This window comes from Nicotiana sylvestris, chromosome 4, assembly GCF_000393655.2.
Source record: "Nicotiana sylvestris chromosome 4, ASM39365v2, whole genome shotgun sequence".
In the NCBI taxonomy this organism is placed as follows: Eukaryota; Viridiplantae; Streptophyta; class Magnoliopsida; order Solanales; family Solanaceae; genus Nicotiana; species Nicotiana sylvestris.
In genome coordinates, this window is record NC_091060.1 from 32,974,147 (window position 1) to 32,996,703 (window position 22,557).

General features: G+C 40.1%; 1 protein-coding gene across 1 annotated transcript; it reads right to left on the reverse strand.

Moving 5' to 3' along the window:
- Positions 1 to 524: 524 nt before the first annotated feature.
- On the reverse strand, positions 525 to 1,757 carry LOC138889398 (uncharacterized). The gene is made up of 2 exons (XM_070172703.1): positions 1,233 to 1,757; positions 525 to 1,154 (listed from the first exon to the last, which is right to left on the reverse strand). Exons 1-2 carry the CDS (start codon positions 1,755 to 1,757, stop codon positions 525 to 527), a joined length of 1,155 nt encoding a protein of 384 aa, XP_070028804.1.
- Positions 1,758 to 22,557: the final 20,800 nt, after the last annotated feature.

A 22,557-nucleotide genomic window follows, 5' to 3' on the forward strand; every position in this document is an offset into this window, starting at 1 on the left:
TACCGATTATCTTTCCTTTTGAGTCATCTCCAAACTTAATGCTTCCTCCATCAATTTTTGTAACAATTTTGAACAGGTTTTTATCACCTGTCATGTGACTGGAACACGCACTATCTAAGTATCATTTTCCTTTGCAGCTTACTCTATGGTGTTCCTACAAAACATAGTGATTACTTTCTTTTAGGTACCCAAGCTTGCTTGGGTCCTGGGTGGGTGGGGTGGGGGGTTAGTATTACTAGGTTCAGAATTGTTTTTTGGTTTCCAAACCCAAACTCCTGACCCATTTGTAGGTCTTTCATTAGTGTTAGTACTAGTGGACTCTGTTCTAACTGGTCTTTTTCCAGTTGACTTATAAGTTGCCTGGTTTAACCTGACAAAACTATGACTGGTGGATTTGTGTATGCCATTGAGTTGCATTTGCAATTCTTCAAACTCTTCTTGAAGTACTTCTTTTTTAATTTCACATACTTCATGTTTGAGCTTCTAGTCTTTTGCTTCTTTATTTAGTCTCTTAAGCTCATTCATCATTTTTTGAGACTTTTCAAAGTTAAATCAAGAATATCCTGCAATTCATTGCATCTTTCACAGTTATAAGATCTTACCTCGCTTATTTCACCTCGTGCCATGAAACAGTTCTCATTGTTATCTTTGCATTCGTCATCTGAAATGTCCTCATCCGTCCAACATCTTGAGGATTTGTTTGTCTCATTTTCTAGAATCGTTATGAAGCAAAGATTTTCTATCTCTTCGTGTTCTGAACTATCTTCATCGCTCCAACTTCCAAAAGATTTGTTCTTGTTAAAGCCTCTAGAAATTTTCCTTTTTAGATTTGGGCACTCAGCTTGAATGTGTCCAAATCTTCCACACTCATAGCATTTTCGATCATTCTTGTCATGTTCGTTGTATTGTCTGGATCGCCTAGGTGGAATTCTTCCTCTCCTTGTATTACTGAATATTCTCATTAAACCATCCAAGTTTCTTGACAACATAGCAATCCCTTCTAGAAGGGCTTCAGGATCATCATCAATATCATTTTCAGCTATTTCAGTTGAGGCCTTAAATGCGTCTGTTTTCTTTTTTTCTTCTTGATTTGTCTTCTTGAGATGTGTCTTTTCAAAGGCTATGAGTTCTCCTCGTATTTCATCATAGGATAACTTATTTAGATCTTAAGATTCAAGTGTGACTACTTTGGTCTGCCAAGTAGTTGGTAGGCTTCTGAGAAATTTTCTAACTTGATCACCACTTGTATATGGTTTGTCGAAGGCTTTTAGATCGCTAATTATTTTGCTGAATCTGGAAAACATCTCTTCAATAGACTCTCCTTCTTTTATTGAAAAGAGTTCATAATCACGAACCAACATGTTGATATGTGTTTCCTTTACCTTGCTGGTTCCTTCGTATGTTACTTCAAGCTTGTCCCACATCTCTTTGGATGTGTCGCAGCTAGAGATTTTCTCATACTCTTTACCACTTATGGCATTATAAAGCAGGTTTCTCGCTTTATTATTAACTTTTACCACTGCCATTTGATCATTTGTATAGGAATCTATATCTTCAGGATCAACAAGTGGTTGAGCGACAGCTAGCATAGGATAATTCCCCTTTTTGATGACTCTCCAAACTTTAACGTCATATGCCTTTGCATATATCTCCATACGCACTTTCCAGTAGGAGAAATGTTGTCCATTGAAGTATGGTGGCCTAACTTGTGAAGTTCCTTCCTCTAAAAGAGCTCCTACGATAACTTGATTTGACATGATCTTTTCTCACGAGCTGTTAAGCAAAAGAAAAATGCGAGCCTTGCTCTGATACCAATTGAAAGTACAAGAGGGGGGGGGTGAATTGTTTATTTTTAAACTTAATTCTTGTTAGTTGACTAGTCTTTCAATTAGTCGACTAGATGTAATAAGCTGACAGTAGTAACAACAGAATATAAGATGCTGAAATTAAATGCAGGAAGTAAAGACACCAGAATTTTTATACCGGTTCAGATTCAATATGAATCCTAGTCCAGTCCTCTTGAGTTGCAAAGGAGTTCTCTTTAGTGAATGAGTTTCTTCGAGTACAAGGAGAATGATGTGATAGCTCAGTTCCTATTTCACTCGTCTCTTTTGATACAATGTCTCACCAGTGTTGTTCTCTCTTTCTTCTCTAACTTGTTACATAGTAGGTCTTAGAGAGCTACAATGTTTATTTACAGTGGAACAAAGAGAGGGTATTTGGTTCGATCAAAGTATATTTACTAAGGTCTGATTACAAGTTTAAATACTCTAAGAGAGGCTTGATTTCTGGAAAGATTTGCCAACCAAGAGATTTGATCCTTGGAAAGAGATTGATTCTTTCCAAGAATAAAGCTGTTCTGCAACGGCTCTTTTGAACCCGGAATCTTGATCCTCCATATTTAGACACTTGATTGAATATTCAGCGAGATCTTGATTTATTTGATTCCTTTATTTTAGCCTTGATTGATCCCGTCAGTATCTTTTGATTGATTTCTTCTTCCTTTAGTCGCATCTCTTGATCCCGTCAGCATCTTCTGATTGATTTCTTCTTCTTTTAATCACATCTCTTTTCCTTGATCTCTTCTGATATATTCCGACTATCTTGTATATCAATCCATACGTTCCTTGATCATTGCTGATTGATTTCGCCAATCTTGAAAGCTATCCAAGAGTTCCTATACAAAGAGCAAATATATTATTTTCATCATTAAAATTAGATCTAACAGAAAGGACCCAAATTAACTGTCAAGTCAGCACTTTCTATTGCTTTTGCTAAGTACTCACACAAAGTTGCCAGATAGAAGAATAAATCACAAGTGGTGGAAGAAGGGAAATACAGTGCTAATGAAGAAGCTAAAACTGGAGATATGAATGGCAACAACAACAGCTGAATCTTTTAGTGTCTTGGACTATATCTTATGCCACTCCTGAAGAAGAATAGGTTTCTTAGTCACCTAGTTTCATGCTAATGTTGAGATTGCAAAGAGCACATCAGTGCTTTTTGAAGAGGATGAAACTTATTTGTTTTAAATGCTCGAAAATATTCTTGTGTCCTAAACTATTCCCACGAATTAATGCAAGGGTGCGATCATAAATCATGGTCGTAATGCTTTTCACCCATAGTAATCATTGCGATTATCGTCTATGTATTTGTATTTGGAGAGTATGTATGCCTTCAAAACTATACAAGGATTTTTAGTGAGCTACTAATGGCTTTATTTGGAACCTAAACAAGACAAGTTAAATGCCGGAATATTTAATTTTGATATGAATTTGATACATATATAACAATATATAAACTAAAAATAGATTTTATGCGACTAAATATAGAGTATACAAGTTTTTTATAACTTATTTACAACTTTCATACATCATTTTTACCAGGTTAAATACAACTACAACATCATACAACTTAAATATAATTTTCATACAAATTTTATACAATGTCTTTTGTATATGATTTGTATATATTTTGTATGTGGTGTGTTCTTCTTCCTCTCGAAAATTTCAATCAAAAATCCTTTTTAATACAATTTTGATACATATCAATAACTTTGTGTAAAAAGATAGCATTTATAACTTAAATACAAATTTCATAATGATTCATACATAATATGTACAACAAATTTTTAACTTTCATACTATATTCAAATAAAATATATATAACTACAACAGAATATAATTTACATACAACTATAATACAACTTAAATATAATTTCGTAAGTATATGTTATGTCATGTCTTATTCTTCTAGTCTCAATATGAAATTAAGCCAAAATCAAGTCTAATCTTCACCAAACATCCTCAAAATTGAGATATAAATGTCGCGATCCGAATTTCCCACCGTCGGGACCGTGATGGCGCCTAACATTATACCCGCTAGGCAAGCCAACGTTACGGAATATTTCAACTTTTTCCTTTATCTTTTAACAATTAAAAGTTAACAAAAGTGAATCAGCGGAAATAAATGCGGAAGAACACAGTTTAAAGATTATCTTTATACTAATAACGAATACTATAATAAATTCCACCCAGAACTGGTGTCACAACTCACGAACAGTCTATGAATACTACAAATAATGGTCTGAACGAAAAATATACATCTGTCTCGAAAGTAGATAAAATAGAAATGAAATAAGATAGAAGTGGATGCCAGGGCCTGCGGACGCCTGCAGGACTACCTGGGTACCCGGTGGATTGAAGTCAGCAACCTCGAGCTATGATCAGTATGGTCTAGTACCGGGATCTGCACAGAAAGTTCAGAGTACAGTATCAGTACAACCGACCCCATGTACTGGTAAGTGCCAAGCCTAACCTCAGCGAAGTAGTGGTGAGGCTAAGACACGACAAACAACATAAACCTGTGCAGTTAAACAATATACTAACAAAATGACAATAATAGAAGCTAAACAAAAATTAACGGGAAGGGGCAACATGCTATGGGGGTACCAGAATAAGGAATCACAGTAATAACAGAAATTAAATAATTAATGCACTTGAACCGATAACAACAAATAATCACACCAAACAAAAAAATGCACGACATCACCCTTCGTGCTTTTACCCTCAATCCTCACCATGCAATAAATGATAGAAATGTGCACGGCATCACCCTTCGTGCTTTATCACTCTTCTTCTCCATATGAATAATAGAAATATAAATGTGCATGGAATCACCCTTCGTGCTTCATCACTCTTCCTCACCATTTGAATAATAGAAATGTACACGACATCACCCTTCGTGCTTTATCTCTTCCTCACCATATGCATAAATATAAATGTTAACGTGCACGGCATCATCCTTCGTGCTTTATCACTCTTCCTCACCATATGAATAATATAAACGTGCATGGCATCACCCTTCATGCTATAACACGCTTCCTCACCATAACAACAACAGAAATAACAACCCGGCAAGGGCATCAGAATCAAACAACATTTTTTCATCATTTAATTTCACAATAGAAATACCAAACTTGAGCCAATACACAACCAATATCCAAACCAGGAACAACATAGTAAACCTGTTTACATGAACAATAACTAGCTTAAGCCGGACATATATGTATAAAGAAACGCAACTGTCACAAGTATAGAACTCACTCGCATGCTATGAGCCGACAACGACGTATAGATACTCGTCACCACACCTATATGTCACACTAAACAACTAACAAGTAGCAAATAGGGCAAACAATACCTAATCCCTCAAGCTAAAGGTTAGCCACAACACTTGCCTCGATTCCACAGCCACAATCAAACCTCAATTACCGCTTTACCTCTCAATTCCACTTCCAATCCTCTTATATCTAGTTATAATTAACTTAGCAACATCAATAAATGCTATAGAAATCAATTCCAATGCTTAATTTTAGGTTTCCCAATATTTTCCCCAAAAAGTCAAAACCTGACCCCGGGCCCGCTTGGTCAAAACTTGAAATTAGGATCAAAACTCGATTACCCATTCACCCCCGAGACCGTATATATAATTGGTTTTGGAATCTGACATCAATTTGAGGTCTAAATCCCCAAATTTCAAAATTTCCAAATTCTACCCAAAAATACCCAATTTCCCATGAAAAATCCTTAGATTTTGTGAAGAAATCTTGTAAAAAGATGAAATAGATTGAAGGAAATGAGTTAGAAGTTGTTTACCTATGATTTGGGGAAGAACTCTTCTTTAGAAAATCACCTATGGGAGCTTAGGATTTGAAAATTTGAGAAGTGAAGTGAAAATCCCGTCAAACTTGTTTTTGAACAGTTGCAGGTATCGCATTTGTAATCACAGGTTCGCAAATACGACCAATACTTCGCAAATGCGAATATTGGCCTAACCTGATGCCTTCACAAATGCGAACAGATGTTCGCAATTGCGGCCACTGTTCAAGTCGCATTTGCGACGATGAACTTTGCAAATGCGAAGGTCCCCTGCCCTGCCCAATCATCACAAATGCGATAATTCTTCGCAATTGCGGTGCTTGCATTTGCGATCCAAACTTTGCAAATGCGAAGTCTGAAGACCTGCAATACCAGAAAATTTCCATAAGGTTCAAAATACTCCGTGGCCTATCCAAAACTCACCCGAGCCCTCGGGGCTCCAAACCAAACATGCATACAAGTCTAAAAATATCATACGAACTTGTTCATGCGATCAAATTACCAAAATAACTTCTTAAACTACGAATTTAACACCAAAACTCATGAAATTTTCAAGATAGTTCAAACTTCCTATTTTCTCAACCAAAGGTCTGAATCACGTCAAATTACTTCTGTTTCTCACCAAATTTTATAGATAAGGTTTAAATATTATAACGGACCTCTACTGGGCTTTGGAACCAAAATACGGGCCCGATACCATCAAGTTCCAACACTATTCAATTTCCATAAATTATTATATTTTTTTCACTTAACAATTTTCTTCAAAAATCCATTTCTCGGGCTAGGGAACTTGGAATTCGATTCAAGGCATACGCCCAGGTCCCATATTTTACTACGGACCCTCCGGGACCGTCGGAACACGGGTCCATGTCCGTTTACCCACAATGTTGATCGAAGTCAACAAAAATTACCTTTTAAGCCAAAATTAATTATTTTAAAAAACATTTCACATAAGGGCTTTTCAGATATACGCCCGGATTGTGCACGCAAATCGAAAAAGGATAAAAGGAGGTTATTAAGGCATCAGAACACAGATTTGACTTCTAAAACAAAAGATGACTTTTTGGGTCATCACATTCTCCACCTCTAAAACAACCGTTCGTCCTCGAACGGACATAGAAAGGTATCGAAGTAGGTGAAAAGAAGGGGATATCTACTCCGCATATCAGACTCCGATTCCAGGTAGCTGCCTCAACAAGCTGGCCTCTCCACTGCACACGAACCGAAGGGTAACTCTTCGATCTCAACTGACGAACCCCGGTCTAGAATAGCTAATGGCTCCTCCTCGTAGGTCAAATCCTGGTCCAACTGGACAGTGCTGAAGTCGATACTTCCGAAGCATGGACACATGAAACACTGGATGTACAACTAATAAACTCGACGACAACGCAAGTCTATAAGCCACCTCTCCCACTTGATCAAGGATCTCAAAAGGCCCGATGAACCTAGGGCTTAGCTTGCCTTTCTTCCCAAATCTCATCACGCCCTTCATGGGTGACACACGAAGCAACACTCGCTCTCCGACCATGAATGCCACATCATGAACCTTACGGTCGGCATAACACTTTTTCCTGGACTGAGCTGTATGAAGCCTATCCTAAATAATCTTAACCTTATCCAAGGCGTCCTGCACTAAATCTATACTCAACAACCAAGCCTCCCCCGGCTCAAACCACCCAACCGGCGATCGACACCATCTACATATAATGCCTCATAGGGAGCCATCTGGATGCTCGATTAGTAACTGTTGTTGTAGGCAAACTCCGCTAATGGCAAAAACTGATCCCAAGAACCTCCAAAGTCAATAACATATGCTCGAAGTATATCTTCCAAAATTTGAATAGCACACTTGGACTGCCTGTTCGTCTGAGGATGAAATGTTGTGCTCAACTCGACCCGTGTACCCAACTCATGCTGTACTACCCTTCAGAAATGCAAGGTAAACTGCGTTACACCATGAAACAAACGATCTCTCAGATATAGATCTCGGCCAACCGCTATGAGGAATAGGAAACCACCATAGGAATGAAATGCGCTGACTTGATTAGCCTATCCACAATAACCCACACTGCATCGAACTTCCTTTGAGTCCGTGGGATTCCAACAACGAAGTCATAGTGATACGCTCCCACTTCTACTTAGGAATCTCAATCTGCTGAAGCAAACCACCAGGTCTCGATGCTTATACTTTACTTGATGACAATTCAAACACCGAGCTACATACACAACAATATCCTTCTTCATCATCCTCTACCAATAATGTCGCCGCAAATCCTAATACATCTTAGCGGCGACCGGATGAATAGAATACCGGGAACTATGTGCCTCTTCTAGAATCAACTCATGAAGTCCATCCACATTAGGTACACAAACTCAACCCTGCATCCTCAAAACTCCATCATCTCTAATTGTAACCTGCTTGTCACCTCCGTGCCGCACTGTGTCTCTAAGGACAAGCTAATGAGGATCATTATAATGTCGATCTCTAATACGCTCAACTAATGACGTGGTTGGGCTCAGAAACATTCAACCTCATGAACTGATTGGCTAAAGCTTGAACATCCAAAACAAGCGGTCTCTCACTGATTGGAATATAGGCAAGGCTACCCATACTGGATAACTTCCTACTCAAAGCATCGGCCAGTACATTAGCCTTACCAGGGTGATACAAGATAGTGCTATCATAGTACTTCAATAGCTCCAACCACCTCCTCTACCTCAAATTTAGCTCCTTCTGCTTGAACAAGTATTGTAAACTCTTGTGATCCGTGAACACCTCACATAACATGCCATATAAATAATGCCTCCAAATTTTCAACGCATGGTATATGACCCTGAACCTGTGGGCAATACCAACACCAGTGTCTTATTCAAAGCTATCTTGAGCTTCTGAAAGCTCGCCTCACACTCGTCCGACCACCTGAACTGGGCATCTTTCTAGGTCAACCTGGTCATCGGGGCTGCTATAGATAAAAACCCCTCCACAAACCGACGGTAATAACCCGTCAAACCCAAGAAACTCCGGATCTCTATAGCTGATAAAGGTTTAGGCCAGTCCTTGACTGCTTCAATCTTCTTAGGATCCACCTAAATACCCTCTCTGATACGACGTGACCCATGAATGCTACTGAACTCAACTAAAACTCACATTCAAAAACTTAGCATACAACTAGCTGTCTCTCAAAGTCCAAAGAACGACTCGAAGGTGCTGCTCATGCTCCTCCCGGCTACGGGAGTAAATCAAAATATCATCAATTAAAACAATCACAAAGGAATCCAGATAGGGCTTGAACACTCGGTACATCAAATCCATGAATGCTGCTGGGGCATTGGTCAACCCAAATGATATCACTAGAAACTGATAATGCCCGTACCAAGTGCGAAAAGCTATCTTAGGGACATCAGATGCCCTAATCCTCAACTAATGGTAGCCAGACCTCAAATCAATCTTCGAAAACACCCTGGCACCCTGAAGCAGATCAAATAAATCATCAATCCTCAACAATCGATACTAATTCTTGATGGTGACCTTGTTCAGCTGCCGATAATCTATACACATCCTCATCGATCCATCCTTCTTCTTAACAAACAACACCGACGCACCCAGGGCGAGACACTAGGTCTAATAAAGCCCTTATCAATCAAGTCTTGCAATTGTTCTTCCAATTCTTTCAACTCTGGCGGGGCCATGTAATATGGAGGAATAGAAATGGGTTGAGTGCCCGGAGCCAAATCAATGCAAAAGTCAATATCCCTATCGGATGGCATCCTCAACAGGTCTGAAGGAAACACCTGGGCAAACTTCCGAACAACTGGCATAGAATCCATAGAAGGAACCTGAGTACTAGAATCATGGACATAAGCCAAATAATCCAAACACCCCTTCTCGACCATACGCCAAGCCTTCATATAAAAGATAACCTTACTAGTAGAATGACCAGGATCCCCTCTCCACTCCAATCGAGGCAACCCCAACAATGCTAAGGTCACGGTCTTGTCATGACAGTCCAATATAGCATGATAATGTGACAACTAATCCATCTGCAAAATAATATCAAAGTCAACCATATCGAGGAGTAAGAGGTCTGCACTAGTCTCAAGACTCCCAATAACAACCACGCACAAATGATAGACACGATCTACAACAATAGAATCACCCACCGGCATGAACACCTATACGAAAGCACTCAAAGAATCACGGGCACAACCAAATATGAAGCAAAATAAGAAGACACATAGGAGTATGTAGACCCTGGATCAAACAGAACTGAAACATCTCTACTACAAACCAAAATAGTACTTGTGATAACTACATCGAAGGACTCAACCTCAGGCCTGGCTGGGAAAGTATAACATCGGGGCTGGGCCCCACCACTCTGAACTACATCCTTAGGACGGCCTCCTACTGATTGGCCTCCACCTCTAACAGTCTGACCTCTACCTCTAACACCTCGACCTCCACCTCTAACTTCCTGACCCCTACCTCTAGTTGGATGAGCGGGTGGTGGAACACCCGGTGCCGAAACCATGGCACAAGAACCCTGATACTAAGAACTGCTCGAGGCTCGAGGGCAAAATCTAGTAATGTGTCTCGTATCGCCACAAGTATAACAAGACTTCGGCTGCTGAGACTGTTGACCCTGCAACTGACCCTAATGGCCTGAGTAACCACCCTGAAAACTCTGGAGCGGAGGTGCACTGATAAGAGCTGGTGGTGCACTGTAGGGTAGCTGATCAGAATACTATATATGAGAACCACGACCACCTGGAGCACCATGAGAAGCCTGAAGTGCTGAATGAAACGGCCTGGGAGGATGGCCCATACCAAAAGAACCCCTACCTCTAGATGAGGCACCACTGAATCTACTAGAATGATGAGGCCTCTTGTCAGACCCCTAAGCTAGAACCATCTCAACCCGCCTGGCCACATTGGCCGCATCCTAAAAATAAATCTCGCTCCCTGTATCCTTAGCCATCTGCAATCTAATAGGTTGAGCGAGTCCCTCAATAAACCTCCTCACCCTCTCTCTCTCGGTGGGGAGTATCAGAAGAGCATGACAAGCCAAATCAATAAACCTCGTCTCGTACTAGGTGACAGTCATAGAACCCTGCTGAAGATGCTCGAGCCGCCTGCAGTACTCCTCTCTCTAAGTCACGAGAAGGAACTTCTCAAGAAATAGCTACAAAAACTGGTCCCAAGTGAGAGCTGGTGACCCAGCTAGTCTGGCCAAACAATAATCTCTCCACCATTTGTTGGCAGAACCTGACAGACGAAAAGCAGCAAAGTCGACCCCATTGGTCTCCACTATCCCCATGTTCCGTAGAACCTCATGACAACTGTCCAAATAGTCCTGGGGATCCTCTGAAGATGTACCTCCATAGGTAGTAGTGAAAAGTTTGGTGAACCTATCCAATCTGCACAAAGTATTAGAAGACATATCTGATCCATCACCGGCCTAAGCTACAATACCCGGTGGAACTACCCCAACTGGCTGAGCTGCTGGAGTCTAAAACTAGGGAGCCACCTGCTCCAGAGTGCAATCAGCGCGAGTCTGTGCCCCCCCTAGCCTGAGAGACGACTGGTGCTACAAGAAGTATGCTTTCCTTAGTGACACTCTCCATAAGGCCCATTAGATGGACCAGAGCATCCTGGAGTATCGGGGTAGCGATGAAACCCTTTAAAACCTGAGTTGGGCCCGCTAGAACGGTCTGGGACGGAACCTTAACATCAAACACTACCTGAGGCTCCGCAGTTGGTGCTGCTACTGTGGGCTGAGCCCTGCCCCTGCCTCAACCTCTAGCACAGCCTCGGCCTCGTCCTCTGCCCCTTATAGGAGCTGCCGCTGAGGGCTTGGGCTTCTGGTCAGCTGATAAAGCGGTACGTATTCTTGCCATCTGTGAAAGAACAAAGTAGAATTTCAATTAACATTGAGAAAGCAAATCGCACGACAGAGAAGAATATAAATGAAGTTATTCCTAAACTGTGTAGCCTCTAGGGGATAAGCATAGACGTCTCCGTATCGATCCCTCAGACTCTACTAAGCTTGTCCATGAATTGTGAGACCTAAGCAACCTATAGCTCTAATACAAACTTGTCACGACCTGAATTTCCCACCGTCGGGACCGTAATGGTGCCTCCGCTAGGAAAGCTAATGTTACGGAATAATTCAACTTTTTCCTTTATCTTTTAACAATTAAAATTTAACAAAAGTGAATCAGTAGAAATAAATGCGGAAGAACACAGTTTAAAGATTATCTTTATACTAACAATGAATATCGTAATAAATTCCATCCAGAACTAGTGTCACAATTCACGAACAGTCTATGAATACTACAAATAACAGTTTGAATGAAAAATATACATCTTTCTTGAAAGTATATAAAACAGAAATGAAGTAGGATAGAAGGGGACGCCAGGTCCTGCGGACGCCTACAGGACTACCTTGGGTCTCCGGTGGACTGAAGGCAGCAAACTCGAACTATGATCAGTATGGTCCAGTATCGGGATCTGCACAGAAAGTGCAGAGTGCAGTATCATTACAATCGACCCCATGTACTGGTAAGTGTCGAGCCTAACTTCGGCGGAGTAGTGACGAAGCTAGGACACGACAAACAACATAAACCTATGCAGTTAAATAATATACTAACTAAATAACAATAATAAAAGCTAAACACAAATTAACGGGAAGAGGCAACATGCTATGGGGTACCAGAATAAGGAATCACAGTAATAACAGAAATTAAACAATTAATGCACTTGAACCGATAACAGCAAAATAATCACAGCAAACAGAAAAATGCACGGCATCACCCTTCGTGCTTTATCACTCTTCCTCACCATATGAATAATAGAAATGGAAATGTGCACGACATCACCCTTCGTGCTTTATCATTCTTCCTCACCATTTGAATAATATAAATGTACACGGCATCACCCTTCGTGCTTTATCTCTCTTCCTCACCATATGCATAGATAAAAATGTAAACGTGCACGACATCACCCTTCGTGCTTTATTACTCTTCCTCACCATATGAATAATATAAACATGCACGACATCACCCTTCGTGCTTTAACACTCTTCCTCACCATAACAACAATAGAAACAACAACAACCCGACAACGACATCAAAATCAAACAACATTGTTTCATCATTTAAATTAACAATCGAAATACCAAACTTGAGCCAATAATCAACCAATATCCAAACCAGGAACAACATAGTAAAACTTGTTTACATGAACAATAACTAGCTTAAGCAGCAAATATACATATAAAGAAACACAACTGTCACAAGTATAGAACCCACTCGCATGCTATGACCCGACAACGACGTATAGATACTCGTCACCACACCTATACGCCGTACTAAACAACTAAAAAGTAACAAATAGGCAAACAATACCTAATCCCTCAAGCTAAGGTTAGCCAAAACACTTACCTCGATTCCACAGCCACAATCAAATCTCAATTACCGCTTTACCTCGCGATTCTACTTCCAATCTGCTTGTATCTAGTCATAATTAACTTAACAACATCAATAAATGATAGAGAAATCAATTCCAATGCTTAATTTTAGGTTTCCCAACATTTTTCCCAAAAAGTCAAAACCCGACCCCGAGCCCACTTGGTCAAAACTCGAAGTTCGGACCAAAATCCGATTACCCATTTACCTCCGATCCCGGATATACAATTGGTTTTGGAATCCAACCTCAATTTGAGGTCTAAATTCCCAAATTTTAAAATTTCCAAATTTTAAAATTTCCAAATTCTACCCAAAAACACCCAATTTCTCCATGAAATATCCCTAGATTGTGTGAAGAAATATTCTAAAAAGATGAAATAGATTGAAGGAAATGAGTTAGAAGTTATTTACCTATGATTTGGGGAAGAACTCTTCTTTAAAAAATCGCTTATGGGAGCTTAGGGTTTGAAAATTTGAGAAGTGAAGTGAAAATCCCGTCAAAACTTGTTTTTGAACAGTTGTAGGTATCGCATTTGCGATCACAGGTTCGCAAATGCGACCAATGCTTCGCGAATGCGAAGATTGGCCTGACCTGCTGCCTTCGCAAATGCAAAGATTGGCCTGACCTGCTGCCTTCAAAAATGCAAACAGATGTTCACAATTACAGCCACTGTTCAAGTCGCATTTGCGACGATGAACTTCACAAATGCGAAGGTCCCCTGCCTAGCCCAATCATCGCAAATGCAATAATTCTTCGCAATTGTGGTGCTAGCATTTGCGAGCCAGACTTCGCAAATGCGAAGTCTGAAGACCTGCAATACTAGTAAATGTCCATAAGGTTCAAAACACTCTGCGGCCTATCCAAAACTCACCCGAGCCCTCGGGGCTCCGAATCAAACATCCGTACAAGTCAAAAAATAGCATACAGACTTGTTCGTGTGATTAAATCGCCAAAATAACTTCTTAAACAATGAATTTAACGCCAAAACTCATGAAATTTTCAAGATAGTTCAAACTCTATTTTCTCAACCAAAGGTCCGAATCACGTCAAATTACTTTCGTTTCTCATCAAATTTTACAGATAAGGTCTAAATATTATAATGGACCTATACTGAGCTCCGGAACTAAAATACGGGCCCGATACCATCAAGTTCTAACACTATTCAATTTGCATAAATTATTATATTTTCAGATAATAATTTTCTTCAAAAATTTATTTCTCGGACTAGGGACCTCGGAATTCGATTCCTGGCATACGCCCAGGTCTTATATTTTACTACGGACCCTCCGAGACCGTCAGAATACGTCTCCGGATCCGTTTACCCAACTTATTGACCGAAGTCAACAAAAATTACTTTTTAAGCCAAAATTCATTATTTCTTAAAAAGTTTCACATAAGGGCTTTCCGGATATACGTCCAGACTGTGCACGTAAATTGAAGAGGGACAAAAGGAGGCTTTTAAGGCCTCAGAATACAGATTTGACTTCTAATATAAGAGATGACCTTTTTGGGTCATCACAATAAACTCTAAAGAATATTTTCAATTGTTTGCATCAACACCCAATCCAAACAAACAATAGTTTTTGAAAATTCAAAATTGAATTCAAAGTTTCGAAGATTTTTAATGGCTGTTGTGGAGAATCAAATACCTTTAAAATTTATTGATTGACAATTTCAATTCGAACACCAATTGTGCAACATGAAAGGAAATTTATAAGTTAATACTCTATATTATAACAATTGAAATTCATTGATGAATTTCTGGAAAAAGAAGGATGAGAAGTAGAGAAGAACGAAGGAAAAAAAAATTAGGGAAAGAACAGAGAAGGAGAAAAAGAGAGAGAGATGGAGAGAGAGGGAGGGAGAGAGAGAGAGAGAGATGGTGATTCCCTATTTAATTCCTACTATAATAGGATACTCAGTTAAAACTAATTTGTATATAATTGGTAAATTATATATGCCCATGTAATTAAGTTAAAATTTGATTAGGGAGGGTAATAAAGTTTCATATATAGTATAGGAAGGTAAAAATCCCTTTCACAATGCATTGTGTAACTTGATTCTACCCGTAACATAGGGTGTACAAATCGAACCGGAAAACCGCATCAAAATGAAAAGTCAAACCAAATCGATTAAAAATTCCGACGAGGTTTGATTTGATTTTGTTTGATATTGAGTAAAAAAAAAACTTGATCCAAATAGACATATAAATATATAATTTTTATATCATTTTAAGACTTTTATACAAAAGTTTCTTTAAAAATATCTAAAAATATTTGCGATTCTCTTATGGGATATAATATTTAATAAAATATGAAGTGCTCCATTTTTATTAACTTTAAATAATGTGTTGTATGATACTTTCTTATCAAGTACTGTTATTGAAATGCGTCATTCTCTTTGTTCTTCAATAATCATATGTCAAAATGTATTAAATTCTTATATTTTTTTGAATTTAATATGGTATTCGACAATAGAAAATTAAATACAATTATATCATTATTTAGGTATTATAATTATACCTGTTAATTGGGCCGGGCTGGCCCATTCATAGCCCGATTTGACCTGGTTAAGCCGGGTCAGCCAGGTACTCTAGACCGGGGGGGGGGGTCACGACCCTAAACCCGGACCCGGTCGTGATGGCGTCTCTCGTGAAGACAAGGCCATTCAACTCTTTCCCATTTCAGTTTTAAGCAATTAAACAATAAGAACTAGGCCATTTAACATAATAGAACTCCAAAATACGGTGAATAATACAATTTACGGAATACAAAACCAACACAACCTGACATCGGGGTGTCACTAGTCATTAGCATCTATCGATACACTACAAGTCTGAAATATCTACCAAGCTATTATAGAATAATTGAGAAGAGAAAGAAATGAGATAAAGGGGAGATACACGGGACTGCGGATGCCAAGCAGCTACCTCGTGAACTCCGAAGTCTGCCGGGAGCTCTCAACTCTCGCTAGTAGGATCAACAATGCCTGAATCTGCACACGGGGTGTAGAGAGTAAAGTGAGTACTCCAACTCAGTGAAGAATAATCATAAATAAAGACTGAAAGCAAGAAATCACGTAAGGCACATTATAGGCTATATAGAAGCAGTAAAAACCAGTAAAAATAGTGAAGCAGTGATAATGTGTAAAGTCATTTTAATTCAGTTCAAACTTCATGAAATGCCTTTTTAACAATTTAGTAGGTAAATGACAGACAAATAAGACAGATAAGCACATAAAGGATTGTCCCTCGGGCACAATGCCAACAATACCAGCCCCTGAGACTATATCTCACATCACAATGGGTACTCGTACTCACTGGGGGTGTGCAGACTCCTGGAGGGGCCCCTTACGACCCAAACGCAATATTAAGCCATCTCATGACATCATCACTAGGCTCTCGGCCTCATATCAACAAGCCACCTCGTGACGTACAAATCTCAGGCCCTCGGTCTCATAATCATAATCAGTGTTTTCTCATAACAAAGGCCCTTGGCCTTACTCAGTCAGAATCTCAAAGCCACTCGGGCAACAGTAAAATATAGTGCTCAACCCAAAATATCATTTTGAAATATAATTTAACTGTTAAAGCAGAGTAAACATGGCTGAGTCATGAAAAACCAGTAGAATATAACATGACTGAGTTCAAGTATAAAGTCAAAACAGTGAGGAAATATCAATAAAAATCCCCTAAGGGTTCAAATAGTTGGTACAGAGCCCAAACATGGTATTCATCCCAAAACATGATGATAGCAAAATAGTTTTTAGTCAAATACGCAGTAAAATAGTCATTCGGGATGGACTAAGTCACAATCCCCAATAGTTCACGACCCCACGCTCGTCATCTAGCGTGTGCGTCACCTTAATATAGCACAACGATGTGCAATCCGGGGTTTCATACCCTCAGAACATCATTTACAATAATTACTCACCTCAATTCGGTCAAATATCTTGTCCGCGATGCCTTTGCCCCTCGAATCGGCCTCCACTATCGTCGAATCTATCCAAAATCAGAATCACGACATCAAAGTATGCTAAGAGGATGAAGCTCAAGCGAAAATAATCAATTTACAACCTAAATTCTGAAATTACCAAAACCCGACCCCTGGGCTCACGTTTCAGAATTTGGTAAATTTTATATCAGTAGATTCCTCATCTCCCGACGAGTTCATACATATCAAAAGTACCAAAATCTGACCACAAATGGTCCCACAAATCCTCAAGTCTAGATCTCCAATACCAAGTCCTAGTTTCCCCAATTTTAACCCTTAAATTCCATTAATTATAGCTCTAATATGTGAAATAATACCATAGGAACGAGTTTTAGGTCCAAAATTCTTACCTCAATGAAGTTCCTTTGAAATCCTTCTTCAAAATCATCCAAAAAGCTCCCAAGCCGACTAAGAATTGGTGGAATAGCTCAAAAATCGCAAAGGAAATAATTTATACTTTATGGCCCAGGGATTTTGCATCTGCGGCCAAAATCCCGCATCCGCTGTACCACTTCTGCGGTCATCACTTAAACGACCACTTTCCGCTTCTACGATCCTTTTCCCCGCACCTACGCTATCGAAGATGCGGCTGCTCAGCCGCTTTTGCGGCCCCGACCTTCCTAGGCCCTTTTCGCTTATGCGGTCCATTTCATTGCATCTGCGGCATCGCACCTGCGGTCCCCAATCCGCAGGTGCGGAAACAATAGAAGCAGAAAATCTGCAGCTTCACCAAAATTCCAAACTTCTCCGTCAACCATCCGAAATCACCCCGAGGCCCCCGAGACCTCAACCAAAAACACAAATATACCCCATAACCTTATTCAAACTTATAACAAGCTTCAAAACACCTCAAACAACATCGCATCAACCAAAACAAATCGGATTCAAGCCTAAATTTCCAAAATCTTCCGAATTCCGCTTTTGGCCAAAAACCTAACCAAACCACGTCTGAATGACCTGAAATTTTGCACACATATCCCAAATGACACAACGGAACTATTGCAACTCTCGGAATTCCATTCCGATCCATATGTCAAAATCTCACCTATCAACCGTGAAACGTCAAAAATCCAATTTCGCCAATTCAAGCCTAAATCTACACCGGACCTCCAAAACACATTCCGATCACGCTCCTAAGTCCCAAAACACCTCCCGAAGCTATCCGAACCATCGTAACTTCGCTGAAAGTTGAGTAAACGGTCTATATTTTCTTTAGCAAAAATAATAATAGTGTTTACCTCGAAAATACGAGTAACAATTAAATTTGATGAGTGATTTTAAAGATATATAATTTAGTTCAATACCAATTAATAATCAAGAAATATTTAGTAGAAATAAAAGATAGAAGTGAATCAAACCAATATTACTTAGCAGCAGTGACCTCGAGCTTAGTGACCTCGAGGTGACTTAGGACAGTAAGAACAACTAAGTAGGAAAAGCAAAGTAAGAACAATAAAGCTAAAGGACAATTCTGATGAACAGTAGGCAAAAAGTAGAGAGTATATTCTTTGCTCAATAATTAGATGATGTTACAAATGATTTGAGTTCCCTTTATATAACAGGAAAACCCTAAATAAGGAATATTTCTATTTACAGTAAGGAATATTCTTGATACAATTGTCTAACCGTCTAGTACGGAATCGTACAATCCTATTCTGAGATTTGCACTGTGATCTTGGGGATGTGGTAGGAATCTAGCCTATTATATTACAAGTCCATAATGGTATTATTTCGGGGTTGAGCATACTTGGCTTCGATATTCCTCGTACTCCTATCTCCGGGCATTGCATTCTGTCTCCGAGCTTGAGTCTGGTCCATCAGGCTCGAACTTGACCTCGTCGTCGAGCCTATAGATCGGGGGCATATGATTTTGACCGAATACATTGGACTTTCTCCTAGTCTATTTCGATATCGCTTCTTGAAGTGACCCTCGAGCCCACGAGATCGGGTAACCCCGATTTCTATCATATACAGATAGTCCCCGCGTTTCTTAGAGTATAAGGATAGGAAATCAATTGTGTCCTTGATCTTTATCCTGATTTGCCACGACATCATCATCGTGACATAAGCGACTAAGGAAACGAGAGCTTGGAGGTTGGCCTTTCTCGAGGAAAACTCTGAGAACTTTTAGCGAGTCCGGCGGAGGGGAAAAGTTTTGAGGGAGAAGACACTTCTGCCGATAAGGACCTTGCCGCTTGGGTTTCGTGCTCTTAGTAGTTTTTTGCTTTTGAGGCTGATCAGCCATTGCGAGGAACTCTTGATCGTGACCTATAGCTCCTGTAAAAAGGTTTATACAATGCCTTTTTCCTTTCATGGCTTCTGAATCTATTACCATTTTGTGCAGGTCAAAGCGCCTTATCATAAAATTTCTTTTTAATGTCCAAAGTTTGAGATGGTAATGACCGATAATAAATTCTGCCCTCGAACATTTCTGATCAATGACCATTCGAACTCAAGTTTGAGTAGCTCTTAGGCTCAACAGTCGAAGAGGTAAGGTAGCCCTTGGGCTTGATATTTGAGTGAGTGCACGCTCGAACTTGAAATGAAAATATCCCTTAGGCCTTATGGTCAAGTGAGGATATGCTTGAACTTGAGATGAGGTGGTCCTTTGGCTCGAAAGATAGTCCTCGAGTGAGAATTTTCTCGAACTCGGGTATCCTTGAGGCCTAGTAGTCGAGTGAGTACTTGCTCGAACTCGAAGTGAAGTTAGCCCATAGGCTTTATGGATAGTCCCCGAGTGAGAATTTTCTCGAACTCGAGTAGCCCTTGGGCTTAGTAGTCGAGTGAATACTTGTTCGAACTCGAAATGAAGTTATCCCTTAGGCTTTATAGTCGAGTGAGTATTTGCTCGAACTCGAAGTAAAGTTAGCACTTAGGCTTTTTTATATTGGCCCTTAGGCTCTTTTATATCGGCCCTTTAGGCTTTTTAAGTTGGGCTAGTTCAGCCTCTAAGATGGATATAATTTTTCCTTCTTTTCGGCTAAAAGACTTAGTGAAAATTTCTTTATGCCTTAGCATGTGCTTTTTGTACGCGTTGGGTTTTTCGAGGGTTCAATCGATTAGAACTTGTTCGTGTTAATGCCTCTTAAGGCTTTTTCGAAGGCCGATGTTATCGAAGCCTTTAAATTATTCGAGGACTGATTTTATCGAAGCCCTTTTTGCTTTTGCCGAGGGTAGACGAGTTTAACTATTTTTTTGAAGTATTTGAAGGCCTTTAATTTATGGCGGAAGTCGAACGTCTCCGAGCCGAATTATTTTGGCCGTAGCCTTTTACATGACCGTAGTCTTTAATATGGTCGTAGCCTTTCAATATGGTCGTAGCTTTCGGGTATGTCTCTTGGACTTGTTTCTCGATAGCCTTTTGAACTTGTCTGAAAAGTTAGTCCCCGAGTATGATGTCCTTGGCCCGTATATCGGGGGGGTGCCTCTTTGAGGTCTTATGATTTTGAACTGGGATAGCTTGAGTAGGTAGTCCCCGAGTGTTTGAAGTATGCTCGCACTTGGGTTAAGATAGCCCGTGGGATTTTATGATCGAGTAAGGATAACTCGAAGTAAGGTTAGCCCTTAGGCTTCGTAGATAATCCCCGAATAAGAGTTTGCTCGAACTCGGGTTAAGATAGCCCTTGGGCTTTTGTATTTGTTACGGATTTCGAACGCCCCCAATCCGCGTTAGCTTGGCCGTAGCCTTTTTAGTTCGGAACTTGACCTTTGGGATTTCCTTCCATTTTACTTCAAGCTTGACCGAAGAGTCAGTCCCTGAGTGGGGTGGCTGTGGCCCCTAAAATTGAGGATCACCTTTAAGTTCTTATGGTCTCGAAATGTTGGCAGTTTGAACTTCCGTTGTGATCGACCCTTAAGCCTGTTTACATAATAAATCAAGAGTATGAAATAGAAATTTTTTTTCTAGAAGCATGAGATATCGGCAAGGAAAGATACTTGTCTCGATAGACGATTATACATGTGTGCATGTTTGATGTTAGGGCTCGAGTAACCTATATGAGCACAGCTTATCTGACCGTTACTTACAATATTTTCCTATCGAGGCCCCGTTGTCATGAAGTAACTTCCTTGCAATAAAGTGGACATTCGAGGGTAATGCCTCCCAGATCTCGAGGCTTATTTTACGGAACCTCAGATACCGTTGAACTGCCCTAGGTCAGCACGAACAATGGTTACCTCGTTAAAAACCTTGTCGAAAAAACCCGTTTGGGACAAAAACCAATCCAAGGGAAAAAGAGTGTAACATGTGCTTTAAGATTCAAAGCTTCGTGATGATCCTTGTCGATAGCCTGTAACTGTTAGTAAAAAAAATAGAGAGAATCGGAATGGGGCCGTACCTTTATTCGGATTTTGGATATTTAACGTGATCTTCCTCGGCATCAGGCCCTCATGAATTTTTACCTCGACCATTTCTCCTCCCATTTTAGGCGAAGCTTCGCCCAGACCCGCTGCCTCTATGGTCTTTTTTGTACGGTAGATATCGATCTCTATTCGACCTCGGCTCTCGATCGACATCCCCTTTGATCCTACCCACGGGCCTTCTAGGATAAACAGACCCCGAATGAGTTCCCAGTTGATCATCTTCGACTTTAATCTTACTGGTACCGATTACGTATGTCGGCAGAAGTGACAGCCGGGTACTCGAGAAATTTTTGCCTCAACTGATGTGAATCTATAGAACTCCGAGTGTTAAGATGTCACGACCCCAGTTCACCCTCTGTGAACTGTTGTGACGGTACCTAGTCTCTATGACTAGGTAAGCCTACCAAATGCGGAACATAAACGAAACTTGTGGAAAAAAAATAACCAAAAACCAAAAGTAAATGAATGGAACAATAGTTATAATGCCGCTCGGCATGTACAACACAACATACTCAAAACCAACTACACTATCCCAAAACCCAAAAACGCACAGAAACACAAGCCTTTGGAATATCTAACAGTCTAACTCCAGAATATCTAATGAGAAAGAAAAATACAGAAGGGCAATGTTTAACAACTAGAATAGAAAGGGAATTCTCGGTCTGCGGACGCGGAAGATGTACCTCGAGGTCTCTAGAGCAGTCGCCTCCCTCAAGGATGGTAGGCCTGAGTAGCGGTACCTGGATCTGCACATGAAAAACATGCACAGGAGAGGCACGAGTACACCACAGCGGTACCTAATAAGTGCCAAGCCTAACCTCGGTTGGGTAGTGGCGAGGAAGGTCAGGGCCCTAATGAGGTTAAAAAAATATAAAGATCAACAGTAAAGAACATAACAGTATAAATAAGTATCGCAATAAAATAACACATGATGTACAGAACAACAATAACTATACAGAAACAAGGTAAACATGGAAAGGAAATACAGCTCAGCACCAATAATAACAATCGGGGATCTCCCAAGATACCGTCCTATAGTCCCATCTGTACATATCCAGTGGATCTCCCGGGATCCCGT

What these genes read in the sequence shown, in the direction of transcription:
- LOC138889398 (XM_070172703.1), bottom strand. Translation starts at nt 1,757, where the DNA reads ATGTCAAATCAAGTTATCGTAGGAGCTCTTTTAGAGGAAGGAACTTCA. An exon ending in CATATACAAGTGGTGATCAA is followed by an intron (nt 1,155 to 1,232) that starts GTTAGAAAATTT and finishes GATCTAAATAAG; the next exon opens with TTATCCTATGATGAAATACG.